A 17,484-nucleotide genomic window follows, 5' to 3' on the forward strand; every position below is an offset into this window, starting at 1 on the left:
GATAGCTTAGATTTTTGCAATTAATATGATTTTTAAACTAAAGTGTACTTAAAAAGTCATAGTATATTTATATATGAGTATTTATAGATTATAGAAGAGTTGTATAGATGCAAATTTTTACTTTTTAAATGTCTTGACCAGATCTTCGAGTGAATCATTACGAACAAAACAGAAAAAATTCAGATTTAAAAGTGGTTTTAAATCTGAATTCTTCTCAAGTCACAGGCCAAAAGTCCGAGTCCAAGAAAAGTCCCAAATCTTAGTCCATTTTATCAAGTCAAGTCTCAAATTCTAAAAATAGTGACTCAAGTCTGACTCGAGTCCAAGTAATGCAGGATTACTCAAACATGAGAATGAAACTAAAAAAATCCATGCTTCGGTCACAGCATTCTAGACGCAAATATGAGCTTTAATAATAGATCGCGAAAAAAGCTGATTATGTCTTCTTTAAACAGAGAGATTGAGATTCAAGCTTTTTTAAAAAAATCCATAATTCTACCTAACGCTGTCTGCTGCTGTTCCCTTTGATGCCTTTGAGTCTTTGATGTGCAGTAGCGGCCTGTTGTCAGTAGAGGTCACACTTACCCTGTTGCTCCGGACTGGCCCCTGACGGTCCGCTCTGCTTCCTCCACGTGTAGCTGAGGGGCCCGGAGCCGCTGGCAGACTTACAGTGCAGAGTCACGGGCTCCCCCTCCATCTGGGTCCCCTCCGCCCAGCACCGAGGCACTGACGGCTTCACTGTACACACACACGACACATTACATCGACTTGCATTCAATTCCTAATAATGTTAAAGAGGAGGTACTACGCAAACTCATAATGATCATAAACGATACATTTTGTGCCTTCATTGTCATTGTTTTTATTTTGTATGACCATAAACAAAAACAAACCAAAAAAAAGTAAACATTTTTTCATTCTCATTGTGGTTTATTTTGTGCGTTCAGAAATGATAAACGTTTGTGCCTTTGTAAATATTATTATTACCGTATTTTCCACACTATAGGGCGCTCTGGATTATAAGACACACTGTCATTAAATGGTCTATTTTCGAACTATTTTCACAAATAAACCGCACCGGACTTTAAACGAATTTACCATTATCGGGGATAAATACGCGAGGTTACGCACTGTGTTTGACCGCTATCGTGTTTCGTGCCTCCGACCAAAATATTTCCCAGCATGCAACGCGGGCTTTTAATAACAATGACATCAGCTGAAACTCGTCTATAGTGTGAACCAGCAAGTAACAGTGGTGCTCTGTTAGCATGCTAATTTTGGTGTATATTCATAATTCTTTAAGATTTTCACTAACTAGGACAAACCAAATGGCCAATTATTTGATAGTAGTTTAAAGTGGTGGTATTACAGGTTGGCAGGTGTGATTCCAGCTCCCACAGACGAATACTGTCGTGTCCTTGGGCAAGACACTTAACTTTATTATTAACTTTATTATTTACAAAAAAGGGCCTTGAGAATTACCATCAACGGTCATTGTAGAGAGCCATGCAACCCATTATTTGTTCAATTAAAAGTGGTGAAAGTGCATGATATTGTCTCCTCAGAGTCATGTGTAAAGCAAAGTGCATTGTGTTACCTGTAAATATTCAAAGACTGTTTGAGATGAGAACAAGCCACTACAATTTAAAAGGAACCTCCATATTTAAAAAATCCACATTCACAACCAAGGTTACGGAGCGAAGCAGCACTGGAATAGTCTTGACAAAGATATAAAAGAATCAAGTACAATGATGGCATTTAAAAAACACATACAATTGAATACAGCGAGTATGTATGAAAAAGTAAAGTGAAGATTTCTGTTTACAATGGATTAATAATTGTGCCTGAACTGAAATGTACTTGTTAGAAATATTTAGTAGCTATCGGTGTTGATGTTTGGTCTAGAAAAGGTAAAAGGGGGCAGATAACATAAGGTGACTCTTCTTTCTGCTCCTTTACATTCTTTTCTTGTGTGTTTGTTGTTGTGACACTGTTGATGTCTTCTTATACTATATGAATGAAATAAATAAACAAACAAATAAATAAATAAATAAACCTACCTCGCCCCCTGGGTCTGCGAATATGTGTGTGTGAATGGGTTCCTTGTTGTAAAGAGCTTTGAGCCTTGAAGGTAGAAAAGCGCTTATATAAAAATGTGACTATTTACCATTCAGCATTAACACTTAACATATTTTGATCACAATATTACCTTTTGTTGTTTAGAAAATGCTATATTTCCTTTCCCTTTGCTCTCTGCTGTAAGTCACTCCCTCTTCAACAATTCCAACACAATCTCTTTACATTTGTCAAACTGCAGTGTACAGTTTTGAATAGAGTTTGTATATTTATGGAGAATTGTCGTGTGGGTAATGTAGGCTTTTGAATACAGTATTTTCCGCACTATAGGGTACTCTGGATTAGAGGTGAGATCGGGCCTAAAAAATCCAGCCCGACCCGACCCCGCCCGCGGGTATTAAAACCCGACCCGGCCCGAGCCCGACCAATTAACTTGATTTGCAGGCCCGAGCCCGAAGCAAACCCGAAATGTCATATTTTATTTGTGAGGACTCGGGAGGAGGAGCAGTGCTCAGCGTCGAGGTGCCAGTCTTTTTGCTCTCGTATGAAAGCAAAGCGCCACATTGACGACATTCAGCGAAGCCAACGCAAGTTTCTGTAGCATTTTCAACAATCAATTTGAAGCTTTTCCACACCTCACTCTTACCGCGTGTTTGTCTTTTCAGTTCTCCTGCCTTTAGTTTAACTTCTTGCTCCTCCATATTGGGGATACCAGGTCAAAATAGATGCAGACTTGCGGAGGGGAAGATTATTAAATTAAGAGGGGGCGTTCACGTGCGCAGAGCTCTGGCTCTGCGGATCCTGTTTAGTAGTTAAATAGCAATTACATTACATTACTTCTCTGTTTTATCCATATTATTTATTTTATAACAAGTATTCCTTAGTTTAGTATCCACACATCGTTTTAGCATACATTTTATAAACATATATTTATTTGAAGCCCGAGCCCGACCCGACCCGAAGTAATGATTGACATTTTAGGCGTCGGGTCGGGTCGGGCTTGGGCTCGGTCTTAAGATCTTACCTCTACTCTGGATTATAAGGCGCACTGTCTAGAATGGTCTATTTTCAAACTTTTTTCGCATATAAACCACACCGGACTTTAAATGAAACACAACAGTGTGATGGGTCAGTGGGACTTTGTTTGGCGCGTTCACGGTGACTCTGGGCTTTGTTCAGTTGTGGCGTGTAGGGAGGGTGCTGTCTGGGACCAACGGATTGTCGGCGTTTTCGCAGTGACTCAGTTGTTCAGTCGTGGCTAGAAGTGGCACATTGCGCTCGCTTTTTCGGTTCGTTCCTCCGTTCCTATAGCTACCCTGGTGTTCTACGCAAGAAAGGACTTCACGCTTCGTACTGATGATCATGTGTCAATATTTATTCTCAGTAATCTTCAGCTCCATCAACACATTGAAACACAGTGAAATCTAAAATAAGGACAGACAGAGAAAAAGGCTTAGCTTTACATAAATACCTTTAAATGAATGCAGAATTGAAAACAATATTTACTGTGTTCGCCTGTACATCACCAGCGGTACTTACGTAAGTAGTATGTCTTATATTTTGACGTCTTTACACATTTTTCTGTGTTTTTCTCTATCGTCTTTTCTCTTTTTCGCGGCTACTATATTTCTCTCACTCTGTTTACTTCTGGGGCAAGGTAAAAGGTCACATAACTTAAAAGACAAATATTTTCACACATAAAATATAAAATTAATAACTGTGGTATTCTGACACATCTTAAATATTTTAACAAATAAAGTAATAATTTTCTCACTTAAAACAAATATTCTAACATTATCGTCAGCTACACATTCCTCGTTGGTGTGGAGTGATGAGTGTGGCTGCGGGTGTGTTTCGCTGCGTGGTCGCTGTCTGCTCTGTGTGTGTTTGCGTACGTTGCGAGTGGTGCGGCTTTGTAGTTTACTGAAGTCGTGCTGGGACACCCGAGTGGATTCGTGTATAGGGCGCTCTAGATTGCGGGGCGTGCAGTTGTTCTTTGAGTGCGTATACATGCACATCAGTATCCCGCTTATGATCAGGTTTTTTGAGTATCCCGGTTTCTTCATGGTGCATGTATACACAGTACCCTGGTTTCAGTATCCCGGTTATGGCAGTATCCCGGTTATTAGAAACTAGGATACTGTAGCTGGTTTATTCCGATAGTAACCGGGATACTGTGGCATGTAAACGCAGTATCCCGGTTACTGCAAAATAGAGTTGAGCACGCATGTGTCCAAAAAACAAACACAAAACAGTAGCGACAAAAAAAAGTGACCAATAAAGTGATCATACATGAGTGAAATGACTGTACAATAAAGAGCTGCACTAAACCTGCACACGTACAACCTGCACTTGTATGATCGCTGAAAAGCTAAAACATGAACTATCTCCTATACGATATACACAGAACAGACTCACCATCATTAGCACCTCTTCTGTCACAAAAAGAACACACATATTCCACTGAGTCGTGTCTTTTAGTCCGAAAGAAGCTGATCGCATCAGCGGCACAAGGAGCGAGTTGTGAGCTGTTTTTATCAGTGCTAACAGTTTATGCAAATTAGCCATGCGGTCTTAAGTTTTGTTTCTGTAAAACGTAAACAAATGTGATCAAAGCTGAATGATATTATCAAACGAGCTGATGTGGCTCTACAGTGGTTATGGTTTATATGTTGTAAAGTTGAGTTAATTTATGCAGAAGATTTTAATGAAGAATCTGTTCGGTTTGATCTCCACAGTGGATTGTGGGAGATCTCATAGCTCCTTACTGCTGGTTAAACCTCCCAAGCTTCCTCTGCTAAAGGAGCTCATGGTTTGTATTTCTCCTGGTTTATTAAATTGATTATGTCAATGGATCGTGTTTACAGGGAGTTTCCTGGTTTCTCAGCCCGCATGTATACACAGTATCCTGAATACTGACATAACCGGGATATGGCTAATAACCGGGATACTAATGTGCATGTATACGCACTCAGTGATGGGGTTGGAGGCTTTTGAGTGTGCTCTATAGTGCGGAAAATACGGTAGGTTTGAATAGCTATATTAACACACATGGATGCTATTCAAACACACATGGATGACATCTAAAACCTTATTCTGGCATGTTTTGTGAGCATGCTAGTTGTTAGAAATAGGCGACAGCCAAACTCCACTCTGGTGATCATCGTGAATAATTAGGATGCTCGGAATTAGTTAGAAAAGCGAGGAATAACTTTGAACCAGTGCAAAAATGATCGAGTTCTTTTTCTCATGTTTGTTTGTTTTATTTTTTTTCATATGGAGCTGAGCCCGTTCACGTCATGGCAACATTTGTGACTCACTTCAGTCAGCGGTGGCCCGGGGTTGACTTAATCCAGTTATCTCCAGTCATTTCCTACAGTGTGTGGGCTGCCAGTACAGTACACACTCGCATCCTCTTTCACACCGTTAAATGGACTTTAGAAGAATGTGCAGTATATGTGTAATCAATGGAGACAATCTGATCTGATCTAGAGAACCTTTCATCTTTTGTACATATATTAGACGTACATGTACCAATGATGTCTCAATGTAAAGGTGCACTATGAAACTTTTCTTGTCTCTGTGAAGATACTGTAGCCAGTGTTGTGAAGTAACTGAATACATTTACTGAGAATATTTAAGTATTTAAGTATTCTTCCCATCACTAGTAGAGCCGTTAAGGACCAAAATTGTTTTTTTTTATGATACAAGCATGAAACTTTGCAAGATTACAAACATATGGAACCAAGTCCAATTTAAAACTGGAGCTGAGAAATGCGCATGTCACAAAATGGACTACATGAAAATGAGGCTGGCATAAAAAATACTGCATAATCCCTTTCTTATCGTCTAATTTGCTGAGTTATCAATTTTGTAATTTTGATCAACTATTTTTTTCTAAAGTCCAAAGCATCACATGACTAGCCAGATTCATCAACCAGTTTCATTTTGTAGAAACCGTCTGACCTTGCAGTGTTAGGATTCGTTCGCTCAACGGTAAGTGGATACTTTTTTCATTTAACCAATCACTGCTATTTGGTCGTGACATATGTAATGCGCCACTAACTTCCCAAATCCCGTAGGAAGAAGGACAATAACGTCTTTCCCCTTGATAAAATTCACCAAACATTCTCTTTGTTCCGGCTTTAAATCCTCGATCTCGGGAATTGTTGACAACACAGAATATATGACTCTTCGCTGATTGGCTGGTGCCCGGACTCACACTTTCGGGGTTTTTGCAAACTGTCTAGTGCAGGGGTGTCAAACCCATTTTGGTCCGGGGGCTGAATCCAACCTATTTTGATCCCAAAGGGGCCGGATCAGAAAACTCATGTCATATAAACCCCCAAAACAGCAATAAGTTCAAATATTTGTACAGAGAAACACAAATCTATTACAGAAATATTTTTTAATTGATGAACTCTTTCTTTTACAAAATATTATAATATTATGAACAACCTGAAACTTTAAGAAAAATGCAATTTTAACACAATGTTTTAACATGAACTTGTATGTAAATAGGAATAAGTCAATTTTTCTTGGAAAATCTTGCACTCGGCTCCACTTTCTCATGTTGGACATTTTTCTGATGAGGGTGTCACGGTCAACAGTCAAAATGATCGTCCTTTAAGAGCGTTTGGAAAGAGACAAGTCTTCATTTGTGCTGCTCTGGTGGGAGGGGCCACGTACAGAGACGCTGGAGACACTGTTATGCTCACCAACGCAGAAAATTACCAATATTTTAATAGAAAATATAATTAAAATATTTTTGTAGAAAATCAGCCGAGGGCCACATTAAAGGTCTTGGAGGGCCGGATCCGGCCCCCGGGCCTTATGTTTGACACCTGTGGTCTAGTGTATTCTGATTCCTGACCTACTTGCTGGAGAGAATGTAAGAGTTGTGTGGGTTCTCTGTTGTTGAAATCCAAGTTAATACACTATTTTATCTTTCAAAGCCATATTTATTGGTTTTTGATATCAACTTGCCATATCATAGTTCATAAAAATAATGACCCCAAAGACAGGATAGTTTTACACTGTACCTAATTGTTGGCGTTCTCTCAAAGTTTGAGTTACATGGATTCAATTAAACTAATATTGTGTTTTTTTGTTTTTTATCCTTACATATTTTTGGTTGACAAAATTACTTGATAAAGGTGCATTGTGTAACTTTTAAGCAGTAATTTAGCTCCCAGCCTCGTTTCCATGTCAGCGATTTTGTGACATGTGCACCACTTGGCTCCAGGGTCGACGTAGGCTTGGTTCCTTATCCAGAAATGTTGGTCCTAGGGATGTTAATAATCTGGCAGTTTCATGCTTATACCATAAAAGTGAACAATTGGGCACTTTTTTGCACCTTAACAGCTCCACTACACTCCCTGTAGCTTCAGGTAATGTTTGGAAACTAAACCCTTTGGACAACTATAGGTTCTATCTATACACAATACTGTTCACATTCAGACTCGAGGTCCATCTACACTTCTGCCACTAGAGTTTTCAGTTTGGGCTGCCCCTGTGGTCAGGCCATGTCTGATAAGTTGGCAACATAAAAGAGGCGTTTGATGCATTTTCCTCAGTGCTCTCTCAAAGCCTGCACTAGCACTGATTCATGACTGGCTGCAGGCTCTGGGGTTTAGTGGGGACAATTCAGATCTGGGGACACAGATACAGTATGCCATGTGTATGATTTTTTAAATAATAGACATGATTTGGTTCCTTTTGAAATACAATTATATATTTTGGTCAAAGCGCTCAGATTTAGGAGCCGTCTTATTTAATTTGCTGTGCAGCTCAGTGAGTGAATGAGGCATGTGAGGCATGGACCTGTCCTTATACTTAGAATCTGCACTGACAAATGGGTCTGACTAATTTCTCTCCAGTAACAAAATCAGGAATCAGAATACACAAGACGGTTTGCAAAAACCCCGGAAGTTGTAGACCATGCACCGGCCAATCAGTAAACAAAGCGGTTGAGATGGATGTAGTCAAAGCCATACATGTGTTGGCAACGATTCCCGAGATCGAGGATATAAAGCCAGAACAAAGAACGTTTGATGAATTTTATCAAGGGGAAAGACATTATTGTCCTTCTTCCTATGGGATTTGGGAAAAGATTATTATACATATTAATATAACAGTTAGTCCCATTAGTGCCGCGTTACATACGTCACAACCAAATAGCAGCAATTAGTTAAATAAAAAGAGCAAACGAATCCTAATGCTGCTAGGTCAGACGGTTTTCCATGACGTGAAATTGGCTGATAAATCAGACTAGGATCTGATAGCAAAGATCACTAAATTACTCAAACCTGCATGGATCACGTCTATTTCATTTCAGCCATTTGAGGCATGTTTTTGATGAGGAAACAGCATGATAGAACATGATAGAAAGCTCCATAAACTTAAACTCCCTCTTTAATTAAAACCAAAATAAGACTAAACTTAAAGTGCCTTATACACAAAAAATGATGAAAAGCAAAGATCAGTGTCCTTACATCTATACCCTACTAGACAACAACAGGCAACCGACATGAATAATTCACCCGGTAACATGTGGTGATGTAACCTGACCCAGACTTACCCAGGACGACCAGGGACACCTTGCGAGTGTCCACCCCAGGGGACTGTTTCACTTTGCACTGGTAGGTGGCGCTGTGGTCCGGGGTGACTGCGGCGATGGAGAGGGAGGCATCCTGAGAGGCGGAGGGGTCAGGGCTGGAGAAGCTCATACCCTTGGTCAGGGGGTTCTCCCGGTGCACGTACTGAATGCCACCGCTGTACGAGACCAGCTGCAAAACAAGGACAGAAAAGACTAAACTACTCTCTGATTTTTACTTTCTAAAATATGAAAAACACAAATGCTTTATTTTACAGTGTTTGCAGCAGTCAAAAGTTGTTCCACATTTACCTTATGTATTCACAGCACCAGTACCTCTTGGTTCGCGGATGATAAAAACACTATGATTAGATGGAGACAGCACACAGGGGTCTCATTTTTAGAGCTGCGTTTACAATCTGTATCTGTACTTTATATCTGCACTGGGTCAAGACAAAATGAAGTTTCACATGACAAAAACTGTAGGCACTTAAGTTCCACCAAAATAAATAAATTCTGTTAATTTTTCGCGGGACAGTTTAAATTTTCAGTGGGACAGTGTATATTAAAGGTCCGATATTACACAAAATTGTGGGTTTTAAGTCATGTTAGAATGATTTGCAGATGCAGTACATCCAGATTGATGAGCCTGGGTCCTGACTCGAACCAGGAAGTACAAGCACACGTGTCCTGTGCTCAGGACTCTGCAGGTTTCTGGCTTCCTGTGGCTCAGAGAATAGACTTTAAAGCAGCTCGGCTTGTGTACAAGTCCAAGCACCAAACTACATCTCTGATATGTTAGAGCCATATGAACAATCTCACACTCTGAGGGCCTCAGGGACCGGTCCCCTGCTGGTGCCCAGAGTCAGGACTAAACACGGGGAGCTAAAACCTGGAACAGTCTTCCTGAAAATGTGAGACCGACTTCTACTCTGACTGTTTAAATATAGGCTCAATATAGGCTATTTATCTGTGCATCTGACTGAAAGGTTTTAATTTTTCATTCTGCACTCTTCTCTCTCATTAATGTCTCTCTCTCTTTAATTTTATGATGATTATTTATGTTCTGATTTGTTTGTATTGTGATTTTAATGTGTTGCTTATTCCGTAAAGCACTTTGAATTACTTTGTGCACAAATTGGCTCGGGGTCCCCCAGAGGAGCTGGAGGACGTGTCTGGGGTGAAGGAAGTCTGGGAGTCCCTGCTTAGACTGCTGCCCCGGCCCCGGATAAGCAGAAGAAAATGGATGGATAGACAAATGATGCTATACAAATAAACTTACCTTGCCTTGACATTTAAATGATTTTGCCCATCTGAACTGAACATACTGAACTAAAGGTAAAAGGTAGCTGTGAATATGAACACTACCACTTCATGACATCACAAGGTGGAACAGAGCATAATGGGCATTGGAGATGACTCAGAGGTGGGACCAGGTCGTTATTTTGCATGTCTCAACTAAGTCTCAAGTCTTCGACCTCAAGTCCGAGTCAAAGATAGGCAAGTCCAAGTCACTGGGCACATAAGTCCAAGTCAAGTCCAAGTCATCTTGTTTGAACTTCAAGTCATTTCAAGTACAAAAATACCAAATATATCTTAGATTTTTGCAATTTATATGATTTTTTTAAGTAAATTGTACTTTAAAAGTCATGGTATACAGTATTTATATATATAAGAGTTGTAGAAATGCAATTTTTTCCTTTTTAAAGGTCTTGACAAGAGTGAAAATTATTACAGTCAGAACAGAAAGAGTTAATATTTAAGAGCGCTTAATAACAGTTTATTTGTCAACTAGTCTAAACATCAAGTCTTCTCAAGTCACAGGCCTAAAGTCCGAGTCAAGTCCCAAGTCACTGATCTTTAAGTCCAAGTCGAGTGCCAAGTCTATGTCTGTTTTATCAAGTCAAGTCTCAAGTCTTAAATATAGTGACTCAAGTCTGACTCGAGTCCAAGTCATGACCTGCAAGTCCTCAACCTTGGGAGATGTTTGACTCTGTGCATCTCATTTCTTGTACAGAATCTACATGCAGAAAGTATAACCCAATCTTTACTGCAGTCTGTCTTGCCACGTTTTCCCATAAACATATATTTTACAGTGTAACGTACTCTTTTATTTTTACCACTATCCTTCTGATGTATGGGACTGAAAGCATGGCCCTATTTTTCTTGTCTGTGAGAAGGAAAATACAAGGGGCCATAAACAAACATTACATCAGTACTCCAGTCAAACCTCTCTCTAAATTACGACAGTTACTAGCGCACCCCAAGGACAAGAGAGACCAAGTCCACAAATGCAACGTAATATGTGAAATACCTTGTTTTTCATGCACAAAATGGACTGTGCAAAAGAAACAACTAAAAATAAAAATAGCACCCAAGCCACTAAGCAACAAGCCCACAAAGAACAAGTTAATGCATCTTTTCGGTTGTGGGTCCATCATTAGCTTTTTTTTTTGTTTTTTCTTGGATATATCATTGCTCTGCCTGGAATTTTCCACAGTATGACATTAAAAAGCTCTGTCTTAGATTTATTCAATTACTGGTGGCTTTATAGCTCATAAATACCTAGAAAAACAGGCATTCTGACCGTGTCTCCTTGAAGATAGAAAGGTGTAATACCGTACTGTGAAACATTCCAGACAAACCAATAACATCACCATGAAGAAAAGTTACACAATTTACTGGGCGGAATGAAGAAGTAAAACACACGGATTAAGTTTTGTTTGATTTCCCAGTGAGATGAGTTTATTGAAAAAGCTGATCTTTTCTAGTCTTTTGAACCATATGGCTTTTTTCTGGTTCTGATATTGTCATATTTTAGTGTTGGGATTCGGACATCATTAATTGAGTGGTTGTTGGATCCTAACAGCGGAAAACGGCTCGAGAAACGTGTTTGCGAACTCCATAACTGCAAAAGGGAATCAGATGTGTGTGACTGCAAACTTCTGTTCAAACTGTTTCCCTTTCCCAACGGAATTGAAAAATAGTGCAAGGCGAAGGCAATGGGCAGGATTGATCCACAGGAAGGACAAAAAAGGAAACTTTTGACTGCCAAAATCATCCCGAGTTTGCAGCGAATATTTTGTATGTATTTTGTATGTGCTATAGACATAGCTCCATTTTTCCAATTGATGTCACATTGAAAAACTGTCACCCTTCTCTCTTTATTCACTCGTGATCCCCTAATCTGATCCTGTGGTTTTTATTTATCTGTTTTATACGTAAATAAATTTCTATTCATAATATGGAACTGGCTTCGAATGTGCCCCTACGGAACAGACATTTCACAGCAACATCATGTGACACTTCTGAGGAAGGCTGAAACTGCCAAGGTATAAAACAAATTGAGGTCTGTACATGAGAATCTAAATCAGAGGTCTCCAACCTTTTTCCTCCTGATGAAAATGCCAGAGAGCTACTCATTTTAGTGGATCACTAGAAAGTTTGTAAATATAAGAGCCATGGTGAGCTTTAAATAAGGTGCAGTTAGATGTCTATAAAACATAACCCATTATCCAGTAATCAGAGCACAATATTAGGAAACAAAAATGATACATTTACTAAGGAAATAGACATTGAATCAGTCAAATTTGAGTTATTCAGTGCAATACGTACAATTCAGAAATCCCTTGGCAAGCTACTTGGAACAGGGTGGAGAGCTACTGGTAGCTCCCGAGCTACAGGTTGGAGACCCCTGATCTAAATTATGCAGTATTTTTTGAATTATAAGGCATACTTAAAATCCTTTAATTTTCTCAAAAATCGACAGTGTGCACTCTAATTCAGTGTGCCTTATGTATTAAATTTGATTGTGGTTAATTACCTCGAACCAATTTTATGTGGTACATGGCGCTTTTATGTGGTAAATGTGTGAAAGAACACACATATTCCACTGAGTTGTGTTTTTTAGTCTGACAGAAGCTGACTGCATCAGCACACAAGGAGTGAGCTGTTTTTTTTTTTCAGCGCTTATAATTTATGCAAATGAACCATGTGGTTTTAAGTTTCGTTTCTGTAAAACATAAACAAATGTGCACAAATCTGAATTAAACACATTATTACTCAATGTATATTTGAGTTGTCCTCGTAGGAAACAAACAAAAACAAACTTAAATGATCCACCCACATTCACATTCATAATGCACATTCACCAAAACAGGGAGGCAACACCGGGCGAGTTACGCCACGATCTGCCAATGGATCCTGGACGCCTGGGCTAAGGATCAGCCTCAAGTGTCGTCCGTTTGTTTCGCTTAATGCGCCTTATAATCTGGTGCACTTTATGTATGACAATAGATGAGAGAATTCATCATTATTGATATTGTTGTGTCTTGCCCAAGGACACGTGGCCTAATGGATGTTTCATAAGAGAGATCATGTGTCAGAGAGTGACAATGTGCCACAGCTGCTATTAAACATTCTATTATTATTATAAAACCATTCTTTTCAGATTTCTTTGTGCCTCCAAGGTTAAAAGACGTACGTGCACATGTATGTGAATGTACGAGTTAGATAACGCAAGAGAAGCAATAACGAACATTATGTCCGAGAATGGCTGGCTTGGATTTAAATATTAAAGTGTAATCGCAACATTAAATTCGGCTGGAGGACAGACTTTGACTTTTAGTAAACACTTGCTGACCTGGTCTATGGTTAATATCTTTAATTACTGTGTCTATCTGCATGAAGCAGAAACTGGCAACAGTGATTTAAATTAATTTTTAATTTTATTTATTTATTTATTTTTTCAAATAATTTCAAAAAGTGGTGTCATTTTGCAAAACACATAACACTATGACGTGATGCTTGAAAGGACTTTGAGAACTTCTTTGAATGTGGCAAGTTTGTGAAGCCGGTTCCTTACAAATGAGGAGCTGGTTCAGTGTTTTGTAGATATTCAGATGTATGGCTATTTCAATTTTAAACAGTTTATCTCCCATAGAATGATAGAGACCCCTTTAGAATAGATCCTACAGTTACTATTAGTTATAAGAATAATAGGCTAATAGGCCGTACCACTGAGAGTTCCAGTAAATATAACTTGAACTATTACACTGTTATAGTTACATGCTCTGCAAAATCTGATGAATATCTGATTTCTAGACCTTTAAAATGACTTAAAACAGCAGTCCCCAAACCCCTGGGCCGCACAGAAAGAATAAATAACTTAGATTATTTCTGTTTTGTTTATTATCTGAGTCTGAACAATGTTTTATTTTGAACAATGACCGAATTCTCTCTCTTTACATCTGTCTATGACTCACTCTTGATGCTTGTCAAGATGCTTGTCTCAGTCACGTGATACATTAACCCTAAAATTAAACCCACAAGCTGCAAAATAATAATAATGCATCAGTTTTAGATAGCGGTTTTCTGGACACTCAAAGTTTCATTCATACTTCATTCACTCCACACTCGGTGGAGGTAAGATACTATTTTAGCCACAGCTGCCCTGGGACAGACTGACGGAAGCAAGGCTGCTAATCTGTGCCATCGGACCCTCCAACCATCACCATCATCACATACACACACACACCACTCTCATACTAGGCAATGTAGGTGAAGTGTCTTGCCTAAGGACACAGTTTTTGTGACTGGTGACCTAGTGTGGCACCTTTTCCCAGTGGTCTCCCATCCAAGTACTAACCAGGCCTGGACTAGTTTAGCTTCTGAGATCTGACGAGATCAGGATTTTGACAAGCCAGTATGGTCACAAAATGAAGTCACAAAATGAGTGAAAAACAGACGTCTTTGGAAAGGTGTATTATTATTTTTTACAAAATACCGCAGTTTTTGTGTTGGACATATCATTTTATTTTGTCATATTTATTCGCCACACCTTAAAGGCCAGTCTGTGAAAATATTGTCTGACATTAAACTGGTCCATGGCACAAAAAAGGTTGGGGACCGCTGATTTAAAGTACATGCAATAAAGTACACAATCAGAGGATCTTGATACAGTCATTTTGCCGTTAATTTTGTGAAGGGCAGTAGCTCGGTACAGTGTTTGTCCACTGACCCACAGGTTGGCGGGGCGATTCCAGCTCTCACAGATGATTGCTGCTGTTGCGTCCTTGGGCAAGACACTTAACCCACCTTGCCCCCAGTGTCTGCATACACTGGTGTATGAATGTGCAGGTGAATGGTTCTTTGATGTAAAGAGTTTTGAAGGTGGGACAAACCATTTATCATTTCATTTTAATAATATTTTAGCTTCAAAAAATCTGATAAGCCAGTGCCAGACAATTAAATATGACCTATAATCACATCCAGTTATATATATATAGGCCCTCTGTCTGAAATTATGTCATCATTCAATTCCGTAACGTGCACATATGGCATGCATTTATTCCAGTATCCAAGACTTAAAGAGGAGGTATTAACTGCTCACACAATGTTATAGAAAGCTAAAAAAAAAAAAGAAGAAAAATCAGCTTTTGCATAATATTCCGTCTTTAAAGAACACATCTTGAATTTTAAACATGCTATCGGGTACCTTGGGATTAGTATTTGACATTTTCTAACTTCAAATGACGTCCACTTTGGGAAACACACTTTGTAAACTACACTCCTTTTTCCTATTAGGTATTTAGGCACTGAAGTTCCTGCTGCTGTAAGCAAAGTCCGTGAACAATGCAAAGTAAACAAATGTCCTTATCGCTATGCTAACAGAGCCATGTGTTCATTGTGGACACAATTTATGAGTCTGGTTACGGTTTATGAGCTTAAAACTGTGTAGGGGAAGTCCAGATTTTTACCAATGACGCAACAATTTGGGGAAAATGTAAACAGTATTTTGAATGCTCGGAGAAGATAACTTTGGATTAATAAAACATGCATGAATGAAGCAAATTCCAAGAGTTTTTGATGAGGGGACAACAATACAACTTGTTTAAAAGTAAAACAAAAGGTGCCTATTTTACACTAGTTTCTGATATAATGTTGTTTCCTCATCACAAACAGACCTGGAGTTGTGTTTTGTTTCATTCAAACGTTTAACACACAAACTCTGTATATTTCGGATTCGTTCTTCTATCAAAAAGGAATCTGCGGAGTAAGAAAGCTTTCAGAAATATTTGTGTGCATAGGATAGAAATGTACAAATTTAAAAGCTTGATGCACTACGACTTTTGCGCTACATACGGACTGAACCAGGACTAAACTGGGACTGAACTCGGACCAAAACAGGACTAAAACAGGACTGAGCCAGGACTGATCCCAGGACTGAACCAGGTATAAACCAGGACTAAACCAGGACTAAACCAGGTCTAAATGAGCTCTAAATGAGCTCTAAACCAGGACTAAACCAGGTCTAAACCAGGTTTAAACCAGGTCTAAACCAGGACTACACCAGGTCTAAGCCAGGACTAAACCAGGACTACACCAGGTCTCAGGACTAAACCAGGTCTAAACCAGGACTAAACCAGGACTACACCAGGTCTCAGGACTAAACCAGGTCTAAACCAGGACTAAACCAGGAATACACCAGGTCTCAGGACTAAACCAGGTCTAAACCAGTTCTAAATCAGAACTACACTAGGTCTAAACCTGGACTAAACTAGAACTACAGCAGGATAAAACCAGGACTAAACTGGGACTAAACCAGGTCTAAACCAGGTCTAAATCATGTCTAAACCATGTCTAAACCATGACTAAACCAGGACTACACCACGTCTAAACCAGGACTAAACCAGGTCTAAACCAGGACTAAACCAGGACTACACCACGTCTAAACCAGGACTAAACCAGGTCTAAACCAGGACTAAACCAGGACTACACCAGGTCTAAACCAGGTCTAAACCAGGACTACACCAGATCTAAAACCATGTCTAAACCAGGACTACACCAGGTCTAAACCAGGTCTAAACCAGGACTAAACCAGGACTACACCAGGTCTAAACCAGGACTAAACCAGGACTAAACCAGGACTAAACCAGGTCTAAACCAGGACTAAACCAGGACAACACCAGGTCTAAACCAGGACTAAACCAGAACTACACTAGGTCTAAATCTGGACTAAACTAGAAGTAATCTGTAACTTGAGAGAGAGAAGGAGAACCCTAACCCGCATAATGGTACATTTTCATTTCGTGATTGTAATTCTTGATGTCGTAACTTTACATATCGTTCATTGGAGAGTTAACGAATATTTATTTTATGCTCAACTACAGCCAAATATGCACGGATTTCCCAAATATGAACAGATTTCTATTCTATGCACACGAATATTTCTGCTCACAAGAGTCAATTTCCCCACATACATTATAGCAGAAAACTCATTTAATCTTCACACATTTCTTTGTCTCACCATCTGGTCCTTCTGGGTTGTGTCCGGGCTCACTATGGACCACTCGATGTCCAGGCCTCCAGTGTCTCCAGGGCCGGGCTTGTACCTGCAGCCCAGAACAGCGCTCTCTCCCTGGGCTTTCATCAAGGTCTGAGGCCCACTGTCCACCAGCTCCATCGCCCTCGTGCCCAGGAGCTCTACACACACAACACACGTTACACATACACATTATGCACATGAATGGACAACGTATGGCTGGAATTTTTTGTATGTACTGTATGTGAAAAGGTGCACTGTGCAACTTTTCAGGTATAGGGTCCGCCACCTGCTTGACTTCATGTAGATATAATTGTTTTTTCCTGAAATGTTCTACAGTATGGCCTTTAACTTAACTACCTCCATGGAGACAAGCAGGCCACATCACCAGGTCAAGTTACAGGTCAGATCTGTGGAGAAGTGGGCCCGCTCACAGTCATAATGCTTGCTTTTGGGGTAGTTTTGAGAAAAAACAACAACCTGTAACTGA

At 39.6% G+C, this 17,484-nt stretch overlaps 1 protein-coding gene across 1 annotated transcript in view; it reads right to left on the bottom strand.

Annotated features, from left to right (window-relative positions):
• The window catches only part of vsig8a (V-set and immunoglobulin domain containing 8a), a 69,580-nt gene that overhangs the window by 31,278 nt on the left and 20,818 nt on the right, over positions 1-17,484 (bottom strand). The window contains exons 2-4 of the mRNA XM_020938200.2: positions 16,980-17,155; positions 8,657-8,864; positions 586-738 (exon numbers count right to left, since the gene is read on the bottom strand). Coding sequence (XP_020793859.1) covers positions 586-738; positions 8,657-8,864; positions 16,980-17,155 — 537 coding nt within the window. The remainder of the gene's footprint in view (positions 1-585; positions 739-8,656; positions 8,865-16,979; positions 17,156-17,484) is intronic.

This window comes from Boleophthalmus pectinirostris, unplaced genomic scaffold (genome assembly GCF_026225935.1).
Source record: "Boleophthalmus pectinirostris isolate CB_2022bp ecotype Guang Dong unplaced genomic scaffold, ASM2622593v1 HiC_scaffold_18, whole genome shotgun sequence".
Lineage (NCBI taxonomy): Eukaryota > Metazoa > Chordata > Actinopteri > Gobiiformes > Gobiidae > Boleophthalmus > Boleophthalmus pectinirostris.